This window comes from Zootoca vivipara, chromosome 13 (assembly GCF_963506605.1).
Source record: "Zootoca vivipara chromosome 13, rZooViv1.1, whole genome shotgun sequence".
In the NCBI taxonomy this organism is placed as follows: domain Eukaryota; kingdom Metazoa; phylum Chordata; class Lepidosauria; order Squamata; family Lacertidae; genus Zootoca; species Zootoca vivipara.
The window spans coordinates 50,617,609-50,643,827 of NC_083288.1; the positions used below are offsets into that span (position 1 = coordinate 50,617,609).

At 48.8% G+C, this 26,219-nt stretch overlaps 2 protein-coding genes across 2 annotated transcripts in view; one reads left to right on the forward strand and one right to left on the reverse strand.

Moving 5' to 3' along the window:
• Positions 1–20,578, forward strand: SHBG (sex hormone binding globulin). The gene is made up of 8 exons (XM_035137077.2): positions 1–1,802; positions 4,387–4,502; positions 5,819–6,008; positions 7,544–7,705; positions 11,129–11,297; positions 14,077–14,210; positions 14,914–15,133; positions 17,261–20,578. The coding sequence occupies exons 1-8, from the start codon at positions 1,584–1,586 to the stop codon at positions 17,437–17,439; spliced, it is 1,389 nt and encodes a 462-aa protein (XP_034992968.2). The 5' UTR covers positions 1–1,583; the 3' UTR covers positions 17,440–20,578.
• GRK1 (G protein-coupled receptor kinase 1) overlaps positions 20,551–26,219 on the reverse strand; it is a 10,750-nt gene continuing 5,081 nt past the window's right edge. The window contains exons 3-7 of the mRNA XM_035135386.2: positions 25,154–25,311; positions 24,834–24,917; positions 24,552–24,676; positions 22,451–22,652; positions 20,551–20,846 (exon numbers count right to left, since the gene is read on the reverse strand). Of these exons, the coding sequence (XP_034991277.1) occupies positions 20,551–20,846; positions 22,451–22,652; positions 24,552–24,676; positions 24,834–24,917; positions 25,154–25,311 (865 nt within the window). The remainder of the gene's footprint in view (positions 20,847–22,450; positions 22,653–24,551; positions 24,677–24,833; positions 24,918–25,153; positions 25,312–26,219) is intronic.

A 26,219-nucleotide genomic window follows, 5' to 3' on the forward strand; every position in this document is an offset into this window, starting at 1 on the left:
ATGTTTACATGCGGTTTTTTCGACTTACGAATTTTTCCGAATATTTTTTTCCCTATGGGAAACCGCGTTTCGACTTCCGAACTTTTTGACCTACGAATGTGCATTCGGAACGGATTACGTTCGTAAGTCGAGGGACCACTGTATTTGAAGGTGGCTGTCAGATCTCCTTGGGGCCTCCTCCTTTCCAGGCTAAACATACTCAGCTCCTTCAACCGTTCCTTATCAGGCTTGGTTTTCAGACCCTAGAACAGGGGCCAGCAAACTTTTTCAGCAGGGGGCCGGTCCACTGTCCCTCAGACCTTGTGGGGGGGGGCGGAGTATATTTTGAAGAAAAATTTGAACGAATTCCTATGTCCCACAAATAACCCAGAGATGCGTTTTAAATAAAAGGACACATTCTACCCGTGTAAAAAATGCTGATTCCAGGACCGTCCAGGGGCCGGATTTCGAAAGCGATTGGGCCGCATCTGGTCCCCGGGCCTTAGTTTGGGGACCCCTGCCCTAGAACATCTTAGTCACCCTCCTCAGCACACCTCCCAGCTTGTCAACATCCTTAAATTGTGGCGTGCAGAACGGGACACGGTATTCCCAGTGTGGTCCTGTTACCTCCCTTGAGTTGAGCACTATATTTCTGTTGACGCAGCCTAGAATAGCATTCGCTTTTTTTGCTGCTGCATCACACTGTTGGCTCACATTCAGCTTGTGGTCCACCAAGACCCCTAGATCCTTTTCTCATATATTACTGGCAAGCCAGGTGTCCCCCCCCCCATCTTATATTTGTGCAGCTGGCTCTTCCGCCCTGAGTGCAGATTTATCCATTGCCTGATCCTAGCGGGGGTATCCTCCATTTCCCCCTCAAAGGGGAGTTCTTAGGGTCTGTCACTCACCCCAAACCGTATGGAAGACGAGAGGGATCTACGACTCCTGCTCTCAAAATATGCAAGAGGATGATAATAACTCCGTTGGTAGAGCATCAGATCTTGGAGTCGTGGGTTCGAGCTTTAAGATTCCTGCATTTAAGGGGTTGGGCTAGCTGAACCCTGGGGGGGGGGCTCTACAATTCTACAATTCTACTTGGGTCATGCCTGGGGTGAGGCTTGCCTAAAATGGAGCAGCTCCCCCCCCATCTTTCACTTTTGTTGCATGAGGAGGCCTTGCGACGCATCTGCTTGCCATGATAAGATTGCAGCGGTGGGCATTGCGGCGTTTATTGTGCCACCGATCGCTCTCCGAACGAGCGAAGAAGCAGAGGGAAGAGAGGCCTTGCTTCTGGTTTGGCCAAAGCTCCCCTCCCGACTCTTCGCTTCAAAGCTTGGACAAGGCTTACCTTTGCTATCTATTGGTCTGTTCAAATAAAGCAATTTGGAACAAAGGGAAAGAAGCGCCGTGGTCCGGGGAGGCTGGCACACAGAGAAGACGGGTCCAGGTTGGCAAATTTTTGGAACCAGGATGGAGGATGGAGGATCACACCTGGCGGTGTCGTCAGACTCCAGAGAGCCAGGCTCAGGCTTCGGGGCCCCCAATCCCGTCTCCCTCCCGCCACGGCCTGCTGCGTCCACGCAAGCCTTGACCCCGATGAGTTTATGTCAACAACCTTTCCTGACAGTGCAGAATCATCGCTGTTTGCCCACTGCATAATATCCCGGCTCGCAGCCGCAGTCTCTACCAGACACGGCTGCATCTTGACACCCTCCGGAGACATGGTCCCCATCTTGCCTTGCCTGGTCCTCCTGGTGGCCGCAGGACCCCCTTGGGTGGCCGGGGAGGGGCTCCAAAACATCTTGGGGGGCTACGTTCCCAAGGTGAGTCGGGGAGCTTTGCCAGGTAGCGTGGGAGAGGGATGTTGGGAAGGTCTCGGGGTGGCCCCGTATATCCCAGCCGCACTTGGATTCGGCCTCGGGGCGTTTTGCGCCGGAGAGCCCTCTGAGCACGTCTAGAGGGCTCACAGCAGCGCCAGAACCAGGGGAAACGCCACCCGTGTCATAGGATGGTGTGACGGAAGTTTCTGAAAGTAAGCCTGGCCTGGAGAATTTCCTCCCTCCCTCCCGTAACACTAGAACTTGTGGATATACGATGAAGGTGAGCGTTGGAAGAATCAGGACAGGCCAAAGAAAGTCCCTTTTTCATGCAGTTAAACTGTGGAACTCCCTGCCACAGGAGGAACTGCAGGATTCTTCTGACGGGCGTGGAGGACGCCTTCCCCGATAGGAGACTGGCCTCGGGGAAAGCTGCGTTCAGCCCCACATCTCCCACTGATGCTTTGGGTTCAGCCTTGGGGACATTTCGTGCTGGAGATTCCTCTGAGCATGTCCAGAGTGCCTACAGCAGCGCCCGGTCACCACGTCCAGGGAAAACAGTGTCCGGCTCATAGGATGGGCGATTAAGCTCTCTTTAAAGAAGGGAGACACAGGAAATTAATATCAGGGGCTCCTTCGTAAAATGATTGTCCTGCCCTCACAAAATCCCTGGCGCCTTCTCGCAACCACCACAGGCAGGAGCTCGACAGGTGAAGTTTTCCCTGAAGGCTGTCTTTGCAAAGCATCATGGGGTTTGTAGTTTCCTCCCAGAAATGGAGAAGCAGTGGATGATGGGAAATTACCTCCCTCCACTTTTTACTGCTGCAGGCTGAGTTTTGAGAGTTTGGGGAGGGGATTCCTCACAGGTTATTTTAGATTTTGAAAGTAAAGAACTGAATTCCTTGGTCCCTGCCATATTTATTTTTTTCTGACAGGGTCTTTTCACTGGGCAGTTCACAATATAAAAAGACAAAAATACATGCCGTCATAACAAACAAAAAGAAGACCCCCCCCAACCACACTGTCTTTATTTTTTAAAATAATAATTGCCTTACAGTTTTTTTTGGGGGGGGGGAGAAGGAAAGAGAGAAGAGGAAGGAAGGAAGGAAGAAAGAAAGGAAGGAAGGAAGGAAGGAGAAAGAAAGAAAGAAAGAAAGAAAGAAAGAAAGAAAGAAAGAAAGAAAGAAAGAAAGAAAGAAAGAAAGAACTAAAAATGTTGAAGTGGTGGTATCTACCTACCTACCTATATAAAATAACAGAAGTAAAAATAACAGCGTATATAAAAAAAAGAGAATGAGGGGAAGGAAAAATATATTGTTACTGACTAATCTGTGTGTGTGTGTGTGTGAGAGAGAGAGAGAGAGAGAGAGAGACGATTGTGTGTGTGTGTGTGTGTGTTTTAAAAACAAAAAACAGAAAGGGAAAAGAAAAGAAAAACAACAGAAAAGACAGTAAGGTGAAATAGTAAAAAATAGTGATGGTAATGATGGGATGGGGGACGGACACTGATAGATTTTCCTCCCAATTTAATTTTAAAGCTAATGATAATAATAATTAATTATTATTAGTTATAATAATTATTAATAATAATAATTCATAATAAAAATAAGAGGAAATCAGGGCTGAAGCAGCGGTCCCAGGAAGTGGCCTGTGTTGCTTCAGGCGTCCATTTAATTTTAATTCTTGAGAGATGAAGAAGAAGAAGAAGAAGAAGAAGAAGAATAATAATAATAATAATAATAATAATTTGGGTCTTGTGTCCCTCCCCCATTTCCCTCTCTTTTCTTCCCAACCCAATACTACATGCAACACTAACGTCTCGCAACAAATGAAACATATCTGTGGAAAATGCAATACACCTATTTTTGTAAACTACTAAATCTTTAATAATAATAATAATAATAATAATAGCAGCCATACAGCATAGCTGCTCTTCCCCAGAGCAGGGAGGGGCTTTGATTAACTTACATCTAGTGGCCTCTGTTTGAGCGGCAAGTGTAGCTGTGCTACAGGCAGAAATTCAACAGGTCAAAACCCGCCATCTCCACTTCCTACTGACTAAAGATGTTGAGGTTCTGCCTATTTCACAATTTAAAGGCGTAGAAGCCCCCTTCCGGGTGGGTGGGTAAATGGAATTAGGGCGTTTATTGGAGCGCCTCATTTATTTATTTATTTAAGGCAAATAAGACGTAATTCTGCTTCCAAGAGTTATTTTTCTTCCCCAGCGGAATTTATCCAGATTTCATTCCCACGAGACGCCAGCGCAAGAAAGAAAGGCAGAATTGACAATCACTCGGAGCTGCACCGAAAACGAGCCCTGCTATTAATTAATTACAATTTCGTTTTCTAAAGTAGTTTACGCAAGGGGGGGGGGAATACGTATTAAATTTTTTAACGGGGCAACATCGCCACCTTGTGGCTTTGAGGCGCAATGAACTCTTTGTATATTCTTTATTTGCGGCAGCAGCACCCCCTACCGGTCAGTTCTGGTAATTCGCCGGTTCCCTATTTCTTTCTTTTTTCGGGTTGGTGCTGCCACCTAGTGGCCGATGATGGTTAATAGTCATTATCTCTTCCTCCCCCCCCCAAGTATGGCCAGTGCTACGAGTCCGTCCCTGGAGAGGCAGGTGCTTTGAACATTGGGCAGAGATGGGGAGACCCCTCTCCAACAGCCACATTGTCCATCGATCCGCGCACGGTGACAAGGTAAGCGCTTGAGTCCTGCCGCGAGGTCCTCAGAGTCATGGGGGCAGTGGCATAGCAAGGTCAGGTGGTACCCGGTGCGGAAAATTTCTTGACACCGGAAATTATTAAAAGAAGGAAAAGTAAGATACCGGTACTTCAGGGGGAACCTGAGAAAGTTTCTGGATTTTCAGTGCATTTATAAAACTGGTGGAATGGGACTGGGGGGCAGGAAATCGCCTCTGTTGGTTTCAGGCGGAAATTGAACAGGCGCAGTATCTTTTGCCACAAAGACGAACTGATATGGGGTGGGGTCAGGCCATAGCTCAACTGGTAGAGCATCATGCTGATTGTCCCAGGTTCAATCCCTGAGGGCTGGGATTTCATAGAATCATAGAGTTGGAAGAGACCACAAGGGCCATCCAGTCCAACCCCCTGCCAAGCAGGAAACACCATCAAAGCATTCCTGACAGATGGCTGTCAAGCCTCTGCTTAAAGACCTCCAAAGAAGGAGACTCCACCACACTCCTTGGTAGCAAATTCCACTGCCGAACAGCTCTTACTGTCAGGAAGTTCTTCCTAATGTTTAGGTGGAATCTTCTTTCTTGTTGCTTGAATCCATTGCTCCGTGTCCGCTTCTCTGGAGCAGCAGAAAACAACCTTTCTCCCTCCTCTATATGACACCCTTTTATATATTTGAACATGGCTATCATATCACCCCCTTAACCTTCTCTTCTCCGGGCTAAACATACCCAGCTCCCTAAGCCGTTCCTCATAAAGCATCGTTTCCAGGCCTTTGACCATTTTGGTTGCCCTCTTCTGGACACGTTCCAGCTTGTCAGTATCCTTCTTGAACTGTGGTGCCCAGAACTGGACACAGTACTCCAGGTGAGGTCTGACCAGAGCAGAATACAGTGGTACTATTACTTCCCTAGATCTAGAAGAGGCAATACTTAGAGAGATGGGCCAATGATCTGACGCTGAAGGAGTCAGTTTCATGTGGTTTGTGAGGCTTCACCTGTTGGATTTCTGCCTGCCTGGGAACTACCCTACCACCCTTCTTTTTAAAAAAAGCAAACCAGGAAAACAAGGGAGTTGAGATGACTCCCGAACCCCTAATAATAATAACAATAATAATTGTGCCCCACCCATCTGACTAGGTTGCCGCAGCCACTCTGGGCAGCTTCCAACATATATAAAAAGATAATAAATCATTAAACATTGAAAAGCTTCCTGCATTGCAGGGTCTAGATGACCCTCAGGGGTCCCATCCAACTCTACCGTTCTGGGATGCAGTGGGGCCTAGCTGATCTCAGCAGCTTCTGATTCTGTCTCCCCAGCGCCACCTCCTATTTCGACTTCCGCACCTTCGACCCGGAAGGCGTGATCTTCTATGGGGACATGAGCCCCGGAGTCAACTGGTTCGTCCTGGCTCTGCGCAACGGCAAGCCCGAAATCCAGATCCACAATACTGTGACGAACATCACCGTTTCCGGGGGGCGGCGCATCAACGATGGCCAGTGGCATCGGGTACGGGGTGTGAGTGTGTGTTTGTGACAGATGCAAAGTTTAGGTAGACGGAGATGGGGTTGCAGCGCTCATCTCGCTTTACTGGCTGAGGGAGCCGGCGTTTGTCCGCAGACAGCTTCCGGGTCATGTGGCCAGCATGACTAAGCCGCTTCTGGCAAAACCAGAGCAGCGCACGGAAATGCCGTTTACCTTTCCGCCGGAGCGGTCCCTATTTATCTACTTGCACTTTGACATGATTTCGAGCTGCTAGGTTGGCAGGAGCAGGGACCGAGCAACGGGAGCTCAGCCCGTCGCTGGGATTCGAACCGCCGACCTTTTGATCGGTAAGCCTTAGGCTCTGTGGTTTGGACCACAGCTCCACCTGCGTCCCATTTGTTCAAAACCCACTTAAAACTGTTGAATTTAACTAATTCAGCAAAATGGATAGACTCGATCCAGGGGTGCCAGCTTTTCAAAGTCTGGGTGCCCCCTGCCGCCCCCTTGCCTCTTAGCATCCCCTAGTTAAGCCCGCTGCCCTCCAGCGGGTGCCACCCATTTTGGGAACCTCTGATCTAAAGGAAGGGGGGGGCTGTAGCTCTGTGTGAGAGCATCTGGGTCCCAGGTTCGGTTCCTGACAACTGCAGGGAGGGCTGGGAGAGGTCTCGGGTCCAACCCCGGAAATCTGCTGCCAGTCAGTGTGTAGACAGTGACCTGACTCTGAATACGGCAGCTTGGCCCCTTGCAAACACCCCAATAAGTACAGCCCCTTGGCTATTTGCTTCTGCTCAAAAAGCCTCTGTGTTAATTGAGCAACACAAAAGCGCATTGAAGGGCATTGTTCACCTTAAAACCAGAGCACTTTTGTTCTGCTCTCCAGGGGGAAAGGGGGATCCCGGAGATGTCTACAAATGTCAGTGGCAAAGCACTCCCTGCTCTCGATCTTACAGTCTCAAGCTGCTTTCGTGTTTTTTGTTTGTTTTTGAGGTGGGATCTTTGCCTTTCATGCACACATGCGAATTCTGTGTAGTGTCTGCATGACATAACTGACATTCCAGTCGATATATCTCTCCCCAACCCTGCTTTAATTCAGATCTCCCTTTTCTGGGGGGAAATCTGCTCCGATAAAAAAAAAAAAAACAACCCGTTTGCGACAGCTCAGCAACCTGCTTGTCATAGTTACAAGTAGGTGGCCGTGTTGGTCTGCCATAGTCGAAACAAACAAACAAAAAAATTCCTTCCAGTAGCACCTTAGAGACCAACTAAGTTTGTCCTTGGTACGAGCTTTCGTGTGCATGCACACTTCTTCAGATATGTGTCAATATGTTTGTCATATTAAGCCTCCCTTGCGGAAGACACGGCACAAGAGGGAAAGGAGTGGGGAGGGAGGAGGAAAAAAGCAAACCCCGGCACTCTTCCTCAGCATGCAGATCGACGCACCTATGCAATATCAACCGCTGGATCACCGCCCTTGTCCCTGCCAGAGTAGAGAGACAAGGAAGGGGGGGGGGGATTTTGAGCCTTTCCTGTTCCTAACGTCTCCCCGTTCCGCTTGGCAGATCATGGCGAAGAATGAGGGCCATGCTGTCCTGCTGGCAGTGGACAACAATTACCAGCTGAAACTCGACCACGTCTCCGAAGCCATCGTCGAGGCCCCTGTCTTCGACATGCGCATTGGTGTCGGGGGCTTGCTGATCCCCACGGAGGAGCTCCTTGTCCCAGTAAGAGAGGCTCTCCCCCTCCTTGTACGCTAGAAGGGGCTGGGGCTCCTTGGCACAATGTATGGCTGGAGGAGCCGACAGTAGGTGGCGCCAGAGGGGACCGTTTCTGCAGCAGGATGCCCGTTCTCCAGCAGCATAGAGGCGAACGGTTTGTTGGGGCTGCAATATCTGGAGACTGGTCCTCTCGGCAGGGCCAAGCGTTGCTGTGGAATTGGGGGGGGGTGTTGCTTCTTTAAAATATTGGGGGGGCTGCCCCTCGCCACCCCCCAGATGGTGCCCCTGGCTCCCTCTGGTGGCGGAGGTAAGAAAGAACACCAGGCATGGGTAGAGTCAATGTTGGGTGGATGGATGGAGGGTTTCTAAGAATCCTATACTGTCCTTCGTCCAATGTGCAAGAACATCTTTCCCATCAGTTTAATATTTACTTATTTTATTAAACAAACCAAACCAAAGATAAATTGCATGGAGAAATACATAGCTGCCAAGTTTTCCCTTTTCTCGCAAGGAAGCCTATTCAACATAAGGGAATTTCCTTTAAAAAAAGGGAGAACTTGGCAGCTATGGAAATACGGTTTCAGCAAAAGGTTGGACATTACCTTTGAACTTGCTGTTCCAAAACAGCACAAAAAGGACCTCTTTTCCCATAGCTCAGTCAGCGGAACATTTCGGAGTTGTGGTCGAAACAAATTTTTTTTTTTAAAAAAAATTCTTTCCAGTAGCACCTTAGAGACCAACTAAGTTTGTTTTTGGTATGAGCTTTCGGAGTTGTGGGTTCGAGATCCACACTGAGCAAAGGATTCCTGCGTTGCAGGGAGTTGGGCTAAATGACCCTGGCGGTCCCGACCATTTTGTGATTCATAATCCCGCGAGGCTGGTTTATATGTATTATTTTGTAGTAAATCAGCTTAAACAAAGTTAAAGGTAAAGGTAAAGGGACCCCTGACCAGTCATGACCGACTCTGGGGTTGCCCGCTCATCTCACATTATTGGCCAAGGGAGCCAGCGTATAGCTTCCAGGTCATGTGGCCAGCATGACAAAGCCGCTTCTGGCGAACCAGAGCAGCACATGGAAACGCCGTTTACCTTCCCGCTGTAGCGGTTCCTATTTATCTACTTGCATTTTGACGTGCTTTCGAACTGCTAGGTTGGCAGGAGCTGGGACCGAGCAACGGGAGCTCACCCCGTCACAGGGATTCGAACCGCCGACCTTCTGATCAGCAAGCCCTAGGCTCAGTGGTTTAACCACAGCGCCACCTGGGTCCCAAATTTTCTCAATCCATTCAGATATAGCAGGAAATACGCTCTCTCTTCCCCCCACCAATTTTAGCTTTTACAATCTTAGCAGCAGTTGTAAGGTTAAACATTATAACTGTACTAAAGCGTCATAATAAATCTGCTCACGTACCATCGAAGCAGTAGAAGCGGGGTTTGACTTTCTGTCCCCGCAGCTGCCTCAACAGGAGCAGAATTAGCTGCACCCTCAGGCGAAGAAATCGGAACGGCAATAACATCCCTTAATCTCTACGGTGCAAACCAAAACACAATTTCCTCGAGCAACTTAGCTGGGGGTGAGAGACTGCTGCCTATCACTGTGGTAGGCAAACCTAAGGCTCGGGGGCCGGATCCAGCCCAATCACGTTCTAAATCTGGCCCACGGACGGTCCAGGAATCAGCATGTTTTTACATGAATAGAATGTGTCCTTTTATCTAAAATGCATCTCTGGGTTATTTGTGGGGCATAGGAATTCGTTCATTATTTCCCCAAAAAAATATAGCCCGGCCCCCCATATGGTCTGAGGGACGGTGGACCGGCCCACGGCTGAAAGAGATTGCTGACCCATGGCCTATCACAACAGCCCCACAAATAAATGGGGGGGGGGGTAGACTACATGGAACTACCGTAGGAGCGCAAATCAGTCTAGAAAACCGGCACTCAGAGGACGGGGGCTTATTTTGAAATGAATTGCTACTAGCAAAGCACCAAAGGGTAATTTACTCCAACCCCTCCAATTCTGATGTTTAGTCAGAATCTCCTTTCTTGAATCTTGAAGCCATGGGTTCGAGTCCTACCCTCCAGAGCAGGAGAAAGCAAGTTTGCTCCATCTTCCATATGATACACCAGGCGTCCCCAAACTTCGGCCCTCCAGATGTTTTGGCCTGCAACTCCCATGATCCCTAGCTAACAGGACCACTGGTCAGGGAAGATGGGAATTGTAGTCCAAAACATCTGGAGGGCCGAAGTTTGGGGATGCCTGTGATACACCCTCAGATATTTGAAGGTGGCTCTCATATCTCCTCTTGGTCTCCTCCAATCAAAACATACCCAGCTCCTTCAACCGTTCCTCATCAGGCTTGGTTTCCAGACCCCTGGTCATCTTGGTCACCCTCTTCTGCACACCTTCCAGCTTGTCAACATCCTTCTGAAATTGTTGCACCCAAAAGTAAAACAGCGCCCTCAAGTGGCGTTATTCCCTCAGCTCCTCTTCCTACACCCCCTCCCTCCCCATGGAGTCTACGCCACACCCACAAAATAATGATGTCATCAACCAAGCAACTGAAACCACCAAGGTGGCCATTACCAGACAACCCACAGTCAGGCCAGGGCCAAGGAATGGAGAGACAGGGTGGAGGCCTCAAGTCACATTTAAATACTAGCCCAATCCAAGGCCTCACCTCTGCTTTACAGCCTCAGCTCCATTTTACAGACTAGGCCTCAGCTCTACAGCCCTTTAAATAAGATAAGATAAGATAAGATATAAGATATCTTTATTGTCATTGTCCCCTTGCGGGAACAACGAAATTACTCGGTTGCTACATCCACTCCGATAAAGCATTCCGCATAATCCAAAATTATAAAAACCTAATTAAAAACAGTAAATATAATACAAAATAACAAGTAAAATAAGATGACTTCAAAGTTCAAATACAATCCCGAATGGAGCCCTGGGTGGGAGGTGGGGGGAGGAGGAGCCCAAATAGGTCATGGGGGCTGACGTAGGGTGGGGGGAGCAACTGTCCAACAACCACCAAAACAGCCATTCCACCCCCAAAGCCAAAGCCAAAGCCTCTCCTGGCGGTGGAGGGAGGAGGGGCAGGATACGTCATGGATCGGGACAGGGTGGGGGTGGGGATCACAGGAAAGAACCACAGCAACGCGTGGCCGGGTCAGCTAGTTTTAAATAAAAGCACACATTCTGCTCATGTAAAAACACCAGGCAGGCCCCACAAATAACCCAGAGATGCATTTTAAATAAAAAGGCACATTCTGCTCATGTAAAAACACGCTGATTCCCGGATCCCTTTCCGCACGCGCTGCTGTCGCGCTGGGTGCCCCCCACCCTATATCTCCACCCCTGGTTCTCCCTGCCTGTTTCTGTTTTCCTCTCCCTGCCCTTCACTCTCTTGGCTCCCTTGGCCTTCCAGCTCAACCCGGCCATGGACGGCTGCATGAGGCGATGGAATTGGCTGAACAAGAGCACCGAGTGGATGGAAGGGACGTCCCTGGAGGACAAAGACGCCAAAGTCTGCTTTCCCAACATCCGCAAGGGAAGTTTCTTCCCAGGGAACGGACTGGCCACCTTCTCTCTCTCAGGTACCAGCCGGGCAGGACCCCCTGAGTTTCTTGCTGCTCCCCCAGTTCCAACCCTAGATCTCTGTTCCCTTGAGCTGAAAAGCAAAAGCCGCAGACCTTCCTTGCCACCGTGAGCAATCCTGACACCGGTTGCCTTAAGGCTAGACTGCCGCAATGCCCTCGCTGTGGGGCTTCCCTTGTGTTCGATCTGGAAGCTGCTGTGAGCGTGGGATGCTGCAGCCCGATTGCTGACCGGAGAGAGGCCTTGTCAGCAGGGGCGTAGCCAGGATGAAAATTAGGGGGGGCAAGGGGCGGGGCCAAGGGGCAGGGCCAAGGGGAGGGGCCACAGTGGGGCAAGGAAAGCTCTCTTCTCCCTTGCTGGCTGTGGGGCGGGCGGAGGGAAAGCCAGGCAACCGCTTTGCGCGGCTCTGGGGCTTTCCCTCCACCCGCCCCACAGCCAGCCAGGGAGAAGGGAGACGGCACTGGGCGGGCAGCGGGGCAGGCTGGCCAGCGGCCCTGCTTCTAGGCGGGGCAACTGCCCCCTCCTGCCCCCCTCCCTACGCCCATGCTTGTCAGCGTTTAACAGCTGTGCTCAAAGATCTGCTGCCAGACTGAGTTCAGACCATGTTCCTATGAGTATACAGCTGTACCTTGGTTCACGAACGCCTTGTGACTCGAACGTTTTGGCTCCCGAACGCCGCAAACCCGGAAGTGAGTGTTCAGGTTTGCGAATGTTCCTTGGACATCCGACGGGGGCTTCCGATTGGCTGCAGGAGCTTCCTGAAGCCGTGTCTTGGTTTCCGAACGTTTTGGATGTCGAACGGACTTCCGGAACGGACTCCGTTCGACTTCCGAGGTACCGCTGTACAAAGCCCTGAACAACTTGGGAACGCCTGCGAGATTGCATGGCCCCCATCTCTCCTCACTCTTGGGAAAGATCCACACTATCCATTTAAAGCGTAGTCGATGATGCACATTTAAAGCACATCTCTTCCCCCATTCCTGGGAACTGTGCCTTGCTAAGGGTGCTGGAGACTGTAGCCCTATGGGGGTAGACTACAGCTCCCAGAATTCTTTGGGGGAAGTCAGATGCTGAATGGATTTAGGTGAGTAGGAGAGGACATTTAATTTATCAATTATCCTTCCTCTTTTTCTCACTTGCGTGAGAATTGCAAATACCTATTTCAGCAGAGTAATAGCACCATCTTTGAAGCATTTGGGATGAGTTGTGTAACCTTCTAGAACAGGCATGGCCAAACCTGGCCCTCCAGATGTTTTGGGACTACAACTCCCATCACCCCTAGTTAACAGGACCAAGTGGTCAGGGAGGATGGGAATTGTAGTCCCAAAACTTCTGGAGGGCCGAATTTGAGCCATGCCTGTTCTAGAACAACTATGCTATCCAGGGATGGCTAGACAGGCTCGGATGGCTTTTCCTCCTTTCTACGTGTCCCTCACAACAACGGGATCCCTCTCAGGCTGCTTAAGCAAACGAGAAAACACAAGGTTTACTCACATTAAAAGTCTTAACGGGATCCAGCAGTCACAGTGATGAAATCCAGCAATCCTTAAAAGTTGCAAAAGTTCCGTTCCAAGCAGAGAGCGCCCCCTGGAGGAGAGCTTCCCTGGCCTCCCATCCCATCGCAGGTCAGATTGTGGAGCCACAGGAAGGAAGAGGTAGAGATTAACCCATTGTTTCCCCCCCCAGGTTTGGGCATATGAATAGAATAGAATAGAATAATTCAGGCATCCCCAAACTGCGGCCCTCCAGATGTTTTGGCCTACAACTCCCATGATCCCTACCTAACAGGACCAGTGGTCGGGGAAGATGGGAATTGTAGTCCAAAACATCTGGAGGGCCGAAGTCTGGGGATGCCTGGAATAATTTATTGGCCAAGTATCAACCATACTTGGAATTTTGCTTCGACTACATTGCAATGTAAAGAAAAAACGTACCGAAAAGACCCCAAACCACCAACTGGCCTCCCTTCCGCCCACAACTACAGATTCAACAATTTGATGGCACAAGGATAAAAGCTATTCCTGTGCTTATGGCATCATGAAGTCCCCTCTATGCAGGTCCTGAAATTCCATGGTGCCGTGGCCCGTTTGGGACTGTCTAGCAATCGTGCATTTGTGATTGGGCTCCTGATATGCTTTGAATATGTACGTAGTGTGGAGCTGCCCTTAGTTCTAAAAAGATCGTTATCCTCTTTTCCTTTTGGGAATGGCTGCGTATTCTCTCTCTCTCTCTCTCTCTCTTCTCTCTCTCTCTTCTCTCTCTCTCTCTCTCTCTCCCCAATAATCTTTATTAGCTTTCAATTACAAAAATCCAAAACAAACCTCATTATATGCACATCGAACCGTAATGCCAAATCCAATAACAATTAATCAAGTATCCAATTATATAATTCGGATGACCTCCTGCTTGCTGGATTACGGGTTCGGCAATTCTTTTCTCTTTTCCCCCTGCTTCCAAAGTCTTATTTATTCCAGTTGTGTCCCAGTCTTCATCACAGTCCCTTGTTCAACAGCTGCGATGTTTTGTGACTTCCGCTCGTATTAACCTATTCCGTAATTTATTAATCCACCAGTGAACATCTACATCCCTTTGTCCTGCGTGCAATAATTATTTCTCCATATTTTTTCTTCCCAAAAAATTCTGTGTCGATCCAGTCGTTCTCTCTCTTCTCAGTTATGATACAATGAGGACTGTGTAACACTCAATAACCTGTCCCTTATTTACCCCCCCTCTTTCTCTCTCTCTCTCTCTCCCCCCCCCGCAACCCTCACCCTCCAGACCTCTATACCGGAGCCGTCTCTGCCAACCAGAACTGGTCCCTGACTGTGCAGTTGTGGATGGAGGCCGCCCCGCAGTCAGCGCCCTTGCTGGCCACCTCCGCTTTCCCCCTGCGCTTAAGCCTGCATCGCACGGTGAGGGCTGTACCACGTAGACCCCTGAGGAGGGGGGGGGACGGAAGAGGCAGGGGCGTGACCCCCGAAACAGCACCACCGGGACCCCAGAGACCATGAAATAATGGAAACATGGGTGTACGAAATGCCAAAAGCATTGGGCGCATGTGAACTGCATGTTCAACAAAGAGTTTTGATGCAGGGTGAACTGTCATGGCTTCCTTCTCTCCACCCCCCCCCCAAAGAATTCTGGGAGCTGTAGTTTCTTGAGGGTGCTGGGAGTTGTTAGAACTACATTTCCCAGAGTTCCTTGGGAAGAGGGATGGGTGATTAAGCCACTCTGGTCCCTGGCCAATGTGGTTATTCTCCCATCAGCCCTTGCAACACAGGTGTGCTGGCTAAGACTGATGGGAGTTGTAGTCCAAAATGGATGGAAGGCCCCAGGCTGGCTGTGGGCCGATCGCTCCGGTCTGACCCCACCAAGCATCTCGACAAAGATGGACGGGAGAGTCTGCCCTCCTGCGTTGGAGGGGAATCTCTGGTTATAGTACCAGCCAACACCCACCTTCGGGGGGGGGGACAGGACATCAGCTGGGGCTTGAGATTTCGCCACCAGCCACCTATTTCCTGCCCGTCATGTGTCTGTGAGTTCCAGAGATCTCTCTTGGATGGGCAGGTTCCTAACCTCTTGCCATTCTCTCTCGCCCAACTTCTCGTGCTCCAGCATCTGATGGCTCACCTGGGGAACAAGACAGTCCTTCAGGTGCCCTTCCCTCTGGGGGGCTGCCTAAACGCCCCCCTCCACCTGACCATCACCCCGTCCCACACCACGCTCCGCCTGGGCAACGCGGAGACCTCGAAGCCCACCCCGAAACTGGATTTCGAAAGCCTGCAGCACACCTGGCTGGGGAAAAAGGGGGACTTCGTCGTCGGGGGGCTGCCTGGTATGTGTCCCCCCCTAAAAAGTGTGTGTGTGTGTCCCCCGCAAAGGGAGGGGAATCTCAGCTCCAGGATGTGGCCCCCAGACCTCACTACCCGGCCCTCTGAACCTTCCCCCAGGCTGCACCCCTTACCATCCTCCTGGGAGAGGTTTTTACCTGGCCAGAAATGCGTCTGGTTAGGCCCCTTCCTTGCCGGAATGGAGGCTAGAGAAAGCTGTGTACAGAGGTGCAATTTACATCCCTTGCTCCGCCCATGTTTGCCTCTGGCCCCACCCACCACTGCCATGCGGCCCTTGAATGGCAGCCCAGGTGGAAACGTGGCCCTCGGTCTGCAAAAGGCTCCCCCAGATCCCTGCTTTACTGTTTTCGTTCTAGTCCAAACCCGCACGTTGTTTTCCAGCATGCTTTTATTTACGGCTCTTAATTTTTAAAAATAACATTACAGTGGCACCTTGGTTCTCAAACGCCTTGGTACTCAAACAACTTGGAACCCAAACACTGCAAACCTGGAAGTGAGTGTTCCGGTTTGCGAGCGTTTTTCAGAAGCCGAACGTGCTCCGTTTTGAGTGCCGCACTTCCACTTTGAGTGTTACACTGAGGTTTTTCTGTTTTTGCTATTTATTTTGCGTTTTTGCTTTGTTTGTTTGTTTTTGTGACTGTGTGGAACCCAGTTCAGCTACTGATTGATGGATTGTGTGACTGCAGTAAATTGTTTACCGCAGGGGTTCCCAACAAAATTTTCTCGAGGACCCCTCATGGAGCCGCTATTGTGACAAGGACCCCCATTAATTCCTAATCCTAAAATTAAAAAGTGAGAGCCAAATTAAGAGTCTTTTTATATTTTATATTTATACGTTTTTTACAGTTACAACAGAGTACTCCATCCGTATAGAGTTAGTTTTAATTTTCAGTTCTTAATGAGATGAACCACTTTTTAACCACCGGTCCATTTTTAACTACGCGAACTGTAGCTTCCACGAAAAACAACGCTTTGTTTACAAACACTACTGTTTTGCAAAGAGGCAGCGCACGCCAGGGAGGAGGGAGGGGAATGGAGAAGACAGGGTACCTGCGCAGTAGCGCACAAATGAAGCCGACGCGCGCAAAGCATCTTGGGGAGGTGAGCGTTAGTAGAATGCGCGCGCTGCCTCTTTGCAAAACAGTAGTGTTTGTAAAGCGCCACCTAACGGCATACAGCAGAACTACTGCCTCATCTAATTCTAGTTTTGCGCTAGACTCTGCTCATGCAGGAAGCGGCCAAAACAAAAAATCTGTTATCATACGAAATATATTTAATATATTTTTTATTCTAATAGCATCTTGCGGACCCCTCTGGCATAGCTCGCGGACCCCTCTGGCATAGCTCCCACCTGTTGGGAACCACTGGTTTACCGCTTTCATTTTATGGATCGGTGGTCTTGTTAGCGAGTAAAATTCACATGAAATGGCTGTTTTAGGTGTTGTTTTTAAAATCCTGGAACAGATTAATCCGTTTTGCATTGCTTTCTATCGGAAAGCGCACGCCTTGGTTTTGGAACGCTTTGGTTTTGGAACGGACTTCTGGAACGGATCAAGATTGAGAACCAAGGGACCACTGTACCTGTTTTTGACTGTGTGTCCTCTTGCAGTGGCAACCAGCTGATTAATATGGCATTTGGCGCAAAAAAGGTGGTATTTGTGGGGTGTGTGTGAATGCTATTGCCTATAGGTGTATTCAAATCACCTTCCCTCCCTTGTGATACCCACCCATTCCATTCCATTTTTTTCTATTCCCTTTTCCCCCCCAAATAATTTTTATTCATTTTCCAATATTCACAAAAATAAAATCACCAAAAAAAACAAAAAAAACCACGAAAAAGAAAAACAACAGTTCTTACATTTTTTTTTTACTTAACATTGTTGACTTCCTCAATCCCCCCCCCCAACTGGGTGCATTTTAAAATCCCAATTAAGCAATTTCCCTTTTGTATCTCAAATCATTCTAACACATTTTATCATTATCTCTCAACTATTCTATTCTGAAAAATGTCCATTATCTTCCACCAATAATTAATCAATTAATCTAAATAAAAAATAAAAATTTCCCGTCCTCTGTCTTTTATTTCTCTTTCTCTTTCTATTCCATTGCAGGACAGGAAAAATTCCCGCTGGCCCAGGAGAGGAGTTTCTTCCGGGGCTGCCTGCGTGGGTTCCGGGTTCAAGACCAGGTCCTGGATTTTGACGAGGTGAAATCCAGGAGCAATTCAATCTGGCCCTACAGCTGCCCCGTAGCCGACAGAGGCCAGGCCAAGGCGGATCAAGAGGCATAGGGAGAACTTCGGCACATCTTTCCCTCCTTCTCCCAAGCAAAATCGCACCCCCGTCTCCTGCCCCCCCCCCGGCTCACTAAGGCCCCCTTTGCACATTTAACGCATAACCAGGCCGCTCTCAACAGACACGGCTTCTTCCCCCAAGGGATCCTGGGAAATGTAGTTTGCCACGGGTGCCGAGAATAGGAGAGACAGGACGCTGGTGCAGGTGACCTGCCCAGCCCAGCTTCCTGTTCTCACGGTGGCCATGCCCACGAGCAGGATCCGAGTGCGAGAGTCACTATCCCCTTGCTGCCTCCCAGCTGTGGGGGCAGTGCATAGCCATTGTGGCAAGGAGCCTTTGACAGCTCTCTCCTCCATGAAGGTTGTAAGGCCGTCTTTCATGGATAATTTAGCTGGGAATCCTGCATTGCAGGGGGTTGGGCTAGATGACCCTTGAGGGTCCCTTCCAACTCTAAGATTCCAAGGAGACCTTATACCCCTCAGAGACTTACAATTCCCATAGCTGGTGGTTAAACTACTCTGCAAATTGTTCCTCTGTGAACAGAGGACATACTCTTTTTTTCTCTTTTTTTCAATTTTATTTTGACAAAGTAATCATCATAAATAAATAAGGATAAAAATCTGCACCCCACCCCTGAGGCCTTTCCATTGTAACTATCCAAGCTCCCAAAATGTCAACACCTCTTGCGATGGTTTGACCCCTTTCCGTTTTAGCAGTACAAATTCTGCAAACACCCTCCATATCTTCTCATGTATGATGTGATGTATGGAAGTGAGAGCTGGACCATCAAGAAGGCTGATCGCCGAAGAATTGAGGCTTTTGAATTATGGTGCTGGAGGAGACTCTTGATAGTCCCATGGACTGCAAGAAGATCAAACCTATCCATTCTGAAGGAAATCAGCCCTAAGTGCTCACTGGAAGGACAGATCCTGAAGCTGAGGCTCCAATACTTTGGCCACCTCATGAGAAGAGAAGACTCCCTGGAAAAGACCCTGATGTTGGGAAAGATGGAGGGCACTAGGAGAAGGGGACGACAGAGGACGAGATGGTTGGACAGTGTTCTCGAAGCTACGAACATGAGTTTGACCAAACTGCGGGAGGCAGTGGAAGACAGGAGTGCCTGGCGTGCTCTGGTCCATGGGGTCACGAAGAGTCGGACACGACTAAACGACTAAACAACAACAATCTCCTCAAAACCATTCTTCCTGCGTATTCCCCGTCTTACCTTAATGGCACATGTTAATTTATCATTCATACCGTAGCTATATCCCACACCTCTTTATACCATTCTTCCTTTTTATATTCTGCTTGCCCCTTCCGCTTCCTAACTATAATAATTTGTGCAGCTGTCAATAAATTTGTGAGCGAGTCCTTCATAGCCTGCAAACCTTCCACCCCGTCGTAAATTGATAGTAATGCTACCTCTGGACTTTCGGCCAGCTTTAATCCCAGTGATTTCTGTTATCTCCTCAAACACCCTTTGCCGGAAAAATTGTACATATTTACGTCCCCACCACATGTGAGCATAATTCCCGGTTTCCTGCCATCCCCAGAGGAGTCTCCGGACCTAAGGACTCTCAGCAGCCTTAACAAACTACAGCTCCCAAGATCCTTTGGGGGACACTCTTTAAAATGGCATGATTCTGCTTTAAATGCACAGTGCAGGCGAGGCCTCAGTCCGATGTGTAGTTGTGCGATTGCTGAATGGCTGGGAACAGCCTGACCAGATTTCAGTTGTGATTGTGGCCAGTTGTGCGAGGTTTCGCGTGTGTGCTGTGTGTAGGGACAGCTTGGTGATTGAATCTGGCAATGTCAGCTTCCTTTCATGTTTTTTTTTCCCCCAGTCCTAAGCTCGTTGCTTCCCATTTTTACTGTGGTCCTGCCATTTTTAAAAAGAAAAGAAATCCTTGTGAAAATTCATCAGCATCTCGGTGCAAATTTAATTTCATGTACACATTTTTTTTCCCAATGCTGTTTTGCTTGATATAGACATTTTTGCAAAGCAATTTCCCCTAATTTAGTGCAATTTGGGGGGATATGTTTACACACACACACACTTATGTATATTCATTTATATGCACATTTTAGCTTAGTACAGCATGTATGCATTATTTCTCCTGTACACATTGCTTGGCCAGAGAGAGCTGCATTGCAAACTCAAAAAGAGAAATACAGATTTCAAAGGATGGCTGTGTTTTTGTTTGCATAGCGTTTTTGGAGCAGCTAGGTTCTCCTTTAAATACAAACTGAACTGAATCTCACACCCCAGTCCCTTCTGGGTGTGAGAACTTGCCCCTGGGAAGTCAAAATTTCTCCTGCTTTTTTACTGAACTTAGCCTACCCAAGAGAGGTGAGTGACTTTATAAAAAGGACGCAGAGGGCCGCCGGAGATAATTCACCCCACTCCATACAATTTCTGTAATAAACTTAATGTTTAAATAATATTCGCAACCTGAAAATTTCTCAGTTCAATAGTATCTAATTGAATAATTCAGGTTCCAGTTCCATTAAAGAGTCTTTTGATGCAAAATATCAATACGGCGTTTGGTGTAGAAGTCTTTTAGAGTCAGATAGAGACCACAATAATCCGAAGTGCTAACTTTGGATTATTGTGGACGTTACCTTATTTTAGAAGACTCTTACATCAAGATGCCTTGAATGTATTTGATTCCCCCCCCCAAATTTCTTAAGAAAACAAGCCCCCCTCCCTTGTTCGTCTAACCAATAGCTGCCACTTCCTATCAGAACGCAGGAGTCTCCGGTGTGTGTGTGTGTGTGAACCTCCTTGCGGACTGAAAATTTAATTAAAATAAGGGAGGGCCTCCCGGGTGTGGGTGCCCCAGCGCTAGGAGGGTTGCAGAGCCTAGTGGTCAGAGCAGGCTGGCCAGAACCCAGTTCGAGTTCCCCATTGCCCCCGCCACGTAGCGAAGCAGAGTCCGGTCTCTGGTAGAGAAAGCGGGGGCCCGGCGGCTTGCAGGGCCTGGCTTCTTTCCACCACCATCCAGCTCTGGGAGGGCAGCGCAGCCTAGTGGGCATCGTCCGCCAGCCAGAAGCTGGTCTCCGTTGCGAGTCCGGCAATAGCCGCCACGGCGGTCCCCCGGCTCTCTTCAGAGCAGCAGGCAGGTCCCCGACTTGCTGGTGGTGCTGCTGGGGGTAGCGTTGCGGTCCAGATCCCTCGGGGTGGTGCCCTTGGCCCAAGCGACGTTGAGCTCTCCGAAGATGCCCGTCTCTACCATTTCCTCCTGCCAAGGGATGGGGATGTTGCCTGTGGAGAAGTCGTCGTAGAAGGCCTTGTCCGTCTCGTCGAGCACCACGCCTTTTACCGTGGAGAAAGCGCCCACTTCGCCGATGTCTTTGGCGTAGACCACCTTGGGGTCCGGCACGAAGGGGGGCTCCACCATTCCTGAAAGTGAAGGGGGGGGAGGGAGAGAAAGGAAGAGTTGGAGAGCTCGCCTCGGGTCCCTTTTCGTCTGTCAGGGCTGCCCCACAAGCGGGAACAGTTCAGTAGTCTTTCTGTGAGCAAGGGTATGGCCGGGGGGTCTCTAAAAAGTCTGCCCCCTGCTTCAGGCAGTGTCGGATTTACATATAAGCTAAACAAGCTGCAGCTTAGGGTCCCACTCTCTTGGGGGCCCCCACAAAAATTAAAAGGAAAAAAAACTGGATGTACATTTCCAAAATATAAGATAAAAAACAAATAAAATAAAGCCTACCTACAGCAACAGTGTTTTGTGTTGTGTAGACTCCTATGATGTAAGTAATGGCCTGCTAGCCTGCTCCCTAAAATATCACGGGTTTGCTCATTTCTATATATAGGGTGCCTACATTCTGCATGGACTGGTTGTAACAATTACTTTAATAAAATACATATTTTGTTATGTGCAAATGGCTTGAGATACCTATTACGTCCATAAATTACCATGCAGTATAGCATATATTCAACACAAAAAACAGCGACAATTTGTTCTTGACAAAGGACAGCTGGACATATAAAGGGCCCCGTTACCTTCAGTAGCTTAGGGCCGCATCCAACCTAAATCTGGTAACACCCATTCTGCATTTATTTGCCTACTTGATCCCATGTTTTCGCCTTGTATTGCTATGCCGCGCCCCGCCCTGAGATCTTCAGGTGGAGGACAGTGTACAAATTTAATTGACAATAATATTGCAAGGAAAAAACCCAAGGAAAGTTCACAGCCGTACTTTAAAACATACGAGAAGTTAGAATGCTAAAAGGCATTAAAGTCACCTCGGCTTCCTAAGCACCAGGGGACAGGGCCGGCTCTACATAGACCCCCGGTGGCGCAGTGCACCACGGCGGGGGGCTGGTAAGCTGGGCGCTGGCCTGGCAAGGAGGGCGCCGTGCGGCGAAGCCATGCGGAAACCAATTGCACCCTGCGAGGGTGGGGCGGCGGAGCGATCTCCGCCCCTCAGCACCAGGGCGCGCGATCTGCTCAAGACGGCCCTGCCAGGGGAGGCTTGATGGAACAAAATGGTTATCAGCAGGCAGCAAAAAGAGCACAGCAAGTACGCCTGCTTGAAATCAAGAGGCGGGGAGTTCCAAAGTTTAGCTGCTGCAACGCTAAAGGAATGTGTTCTTGCAAATGCGAAATGGGTATTTTTGGCAGCTGTAGCAGTGCCAATTTGGCCGACTGGCGTGGTTCAGTGGGCGTGGTTCAGTGGGCACATGTATTTGGAAGAACTCGATCTTACAGTATGGTGGCAACTATACCTTGGAACTCCCTGCTGATTGACACCAGGCCTTCGCCAAACTCTTCTTGGCGCCTGCTAAAACTCTGCTCCTTCCGACAGGCCTACGCAGATGCTTAGAAAGTTGGTGCGAGTTCTAATCTGTTTAAAGCCTATTGCATTGAAGTTTTAAACCTTGTGCCCTCCGAGACATTTTGGACCACAGCTCCCATCAGCCCAGGGCTAGCGTAATGGCTCAGAAGTCGGTCGATCATCCCACTTAACCCCCCCGCCACCGCCTGGCCTGGAGGTCATTATTACCTGCTTCGAGGCGCCCCCAGTTTATCTTCTGGAAAACAGGGTGGTTCTTCAACTCAGCGCATTCGTTGTCCTTGAACCCCAGGCGAGCGGCCGGGTCTTTCGCCATCAGCCCCTCGCAACAGGCCTTGCACTCGGCGCTGAACTTTTCCGGGTACGTGACAGGATCGTTCAAGATGCGACGCGTCACTTCCTTGTTCTCTACCTGTGGCAGGAGGGAGAAAGGGGCTGTGTCTTTTTCTTAAAAAACTTTTTCTGCCTGCCCCCCCAATCGCATGCAGACAGGCGGAAAATCTTTGTGCAGGATATAAAATAAACACGCGGTCTCATTTTTTGTTAATAACACAGGTAAGTACCATAATATTCGTACCCGTTGGGAATATTAAGGTCCAGTGCTTTTTTCTGGGGGAGTTTGGCCTCATTGAGGGGCAGTATTTCAATATGGTAAAGGTAAAGGACCCCTGGATTGTTAAGTCCAGTCAAAAGTGACCATAGGGTTGCTGCGCTCATCTCGCTTTCAGGCCGAGGGAGCCGGCTTTTGTCCACAGACAGCTTTCCAGGTCATGTGGCCAGCAGGACTAAACCGCTTCTGCCGCAACGGGACACCGTGGCGGAAACCAGAGTGCACGGAAACACCTTTTACCTTCCCGCCGCAGTGGTCCCTATTTATCTACTTGCACTGGTGTGCTTTCAAACTGCCAGGTTGGCAGAAGCTGGGACAGCGCAACGGGAGCTCCCTCCGTCGTGGGGATTCGAACCGCCGACCTTACGATCGGCAAGCCCAAGAGGCTCAGTGGTTTAGACCACAGCGCCACCCGCGTCCCTAATTCACTATGAAAAGGAAAATGAGAGTACCCCTAAACATTTTTTTTAAAAAAAAACAACAACACTGTTAAGGTCGCGATGATTATCACACTCTTTGTCCATGTCCGAAATCTTTCCTTCTTTATTATCTAGTACTGTAATTCATAGAATCATAGAATGGTAAGTTGGAAAGGACCCCTGAGAGTCATTTGGTCCAACCCCCAAGAATCTTTTGCCCCAGGTGAGACTCGAACCCAGAACCCCGAGATTAAGAGTCTCGAGCTCCGCCAACCGAGCTTTGCAATAAACTTGGCACCGCTTATCATTGATGGTGGGAATGTAAGTTGGCGCGAGATTTAGCTTTGACGCTAAACATTACTAAAAGGAGTTATTGTTTGTCATCCAAAATCAAGGCCAGCTGAATATTTTTGATGACACCGGCGTTGTCAAAAGAATTGATCATGTATATATGATCTCGGCAGCTCAAATAGTAATTGCATCTCAACAGAAAACAGACCAAAATATTACAGCAGGTGCCCCTCACTCTGGAACAGAGTGATAATCGGGGGGGGGGGAACTGTGCATGTTTTGAGATTTCGACAACGGCTGGGAACCTGCAAACACGTTTAAGGTGGTTTGGCATTCCCTTATCACATATACAAGAAGAACCATCATTTTCAATATAAACCTGGGAAATCTGGACTTGATAACTAGAATAATAATCTGATAATCTTTACTTGGACTTTGCTATTTCAACCCACGTGCGACCAAACTCCTTCTTCGTGCTTGTTTTATAGTTTTGTTTTTCATCTGTTGTTACAATTGTTAGCTCTGTTTTATATACATTATAACATTAAGAAAAATAAACCTTTGGGGGGGGGCAAAGGTGCTATTGACTCATGTCAATAATATAAGCACCCAACCTTTTTCTCTTCACCTCCTCGGAGGAGAACAAGGTACAAGCGATCAATAAAATAAGAGCTGTTTTTAGTGTTAGTTGAACTTTTCAAAAGTCTTAAATTAACCTCTACCAGTCTTGCTATTGTTGTATACGTCCAGAATTTCCTGAACTTGTCCGGGATTCAAATGTCGAAATTAGCAGCCTTTTTTTGCATGAATTCTAACTTTTGAGCTCAACAATTTTAGGGGCGATCTCCCGAGAAAAGCTCAACAACTTTTGTGTCCGGATTTTTTACTTCTTGGAATATGGCAACCCTAACTGCCATATTTGATTTTTACGTTTCCCCACAGTCAAGCGGATGTATAAATTTGCTGACATAATATAAAATAAATGCCGTACTTTCTCCCCGCGGCTGCGGAAAGGTCCTTTGGCGGCGACCATCTCAAAGAGGGTTACTCCCAGCGTAAAGTAATCCACACTCGAGTCATATTCCTCTCCCTTAAGGAGTTCCGGGGCCATGAACCCTGTGGGGAAAGGAGAGAGGAAGAAACGCAGAATCACAGAACTGCCGAGCTGGCACCCCCAGTGGTCATCTAGTCCAATCCCCTGCGACGCAGGAGTTGCAGCTAAATCGCAGGAACTGCAGATGAAGAGGAAGATCCTGAATAATGGTGTGCCCACCTGGTGTGCCCGCATAGCCCTTGGTCTTGTCTTTCCCTTCTGCCAGTTCCACTGCCAGGCCCAAATCCGACAGCCGCACATGCCCTGAATTTGGGGGGGGGGGAGCAGAGAAAAAAGAAGACATCATAAGGAACCAATTGACAGGCTGGGCGTGAGATTTGGAAATGGAAATGAAAAGTTACACTTAATTGGGAATGTTGGAAGCCATCCGGATTGGCGCCAACCCCGCCTCCTGTAGCAGGGAGTTCCGCAGTTTAACCACACATGGAACATTCCACGCTTTTACCGTTCCAGGAGCTTCCAGCATCTTGTTTCCTTACCTGCATCGTCCAAAAGGACGTTCTCTGGCTTCAGGTCACGGTAGATGATGCGGTTTTGGTGCAAGTGCTCCAGGCCGCAGATGATCTGAGCCGTGTAGAAGATCGCCCTGGATTCCGAAAAGCCGGGGTTTTTCTCGTCGACGTTATAGACGTGGTACCTGGGGAGGGAGGCAAAGCCCCAAATCAAATCCCGCCACAGGTTTCCGAAACGCGGGATCCCCACAGAGCAAAATACCCACCAGGATATTTGGGTCAGAATTGAATGCAGACTTCCAGAATTAAGACTAAAATACATTGCTTCTGGTAAATAAGCTACCCTAGCCGCTAGAGCAGTGGTGGCGAACCTATGACACGTGTGTCAGACATGACGCGCAGAGCCCTCACCGCTGGCACACGCCCCATCGGCCCATTTGCGCTGTTGTTGTTGTCCCCCCCCCTTTGTTCTCCCGCTCCTCCTACAGCTTGTCTCCGCTGTTAAAACCCGGATCCTTTTTTTGTTGTTGTTGTTGCTGGTGGCCAGAGATTGGTTTTTAACCCTTTCTGTGCTGTTTTTTCTGGCGCTTTGGCAGACTACGATTGGATGTGACAGCGTTCGTTTTTTAACCCGTTCTGTGCTGGTTTTTTTTGGCGCTTTGGCAGACTACGATTGGGTGTAACAGCGTTCATTTTTTAACCCGTTCTGTGCTGGGTTTTTTTGGCGCTTTGGCAGACTATGATTGGGTGTAACAGCGTTCGTTTTTTAACCCGTTCTGTGCTGGGGATTTTTTGGCGCTTTGGCAGACTATGTCGGTGCTGCGTGCTAATTCCAGTGAAGGTGTTATTCGTCATTTATTTCTGTTCTCTTCCCCCCCCAAAAAGCAAAGCAACTTTTGCACCCCCCCCAAAAAACCTCCAAAACTTTGGTCAGCAACTTCCCCCCAAAAGCTCAACAACTCTGGGCACTTTGTGATAAATAAGGGGTTTTTGGTTTGGTTAAATAATGAGTTTTTGGTTTATTAAATACAGTTATATATTACAATTTACATTTTTGTTATTTAAACTATAAATATCGCGGAATTATGGTTTT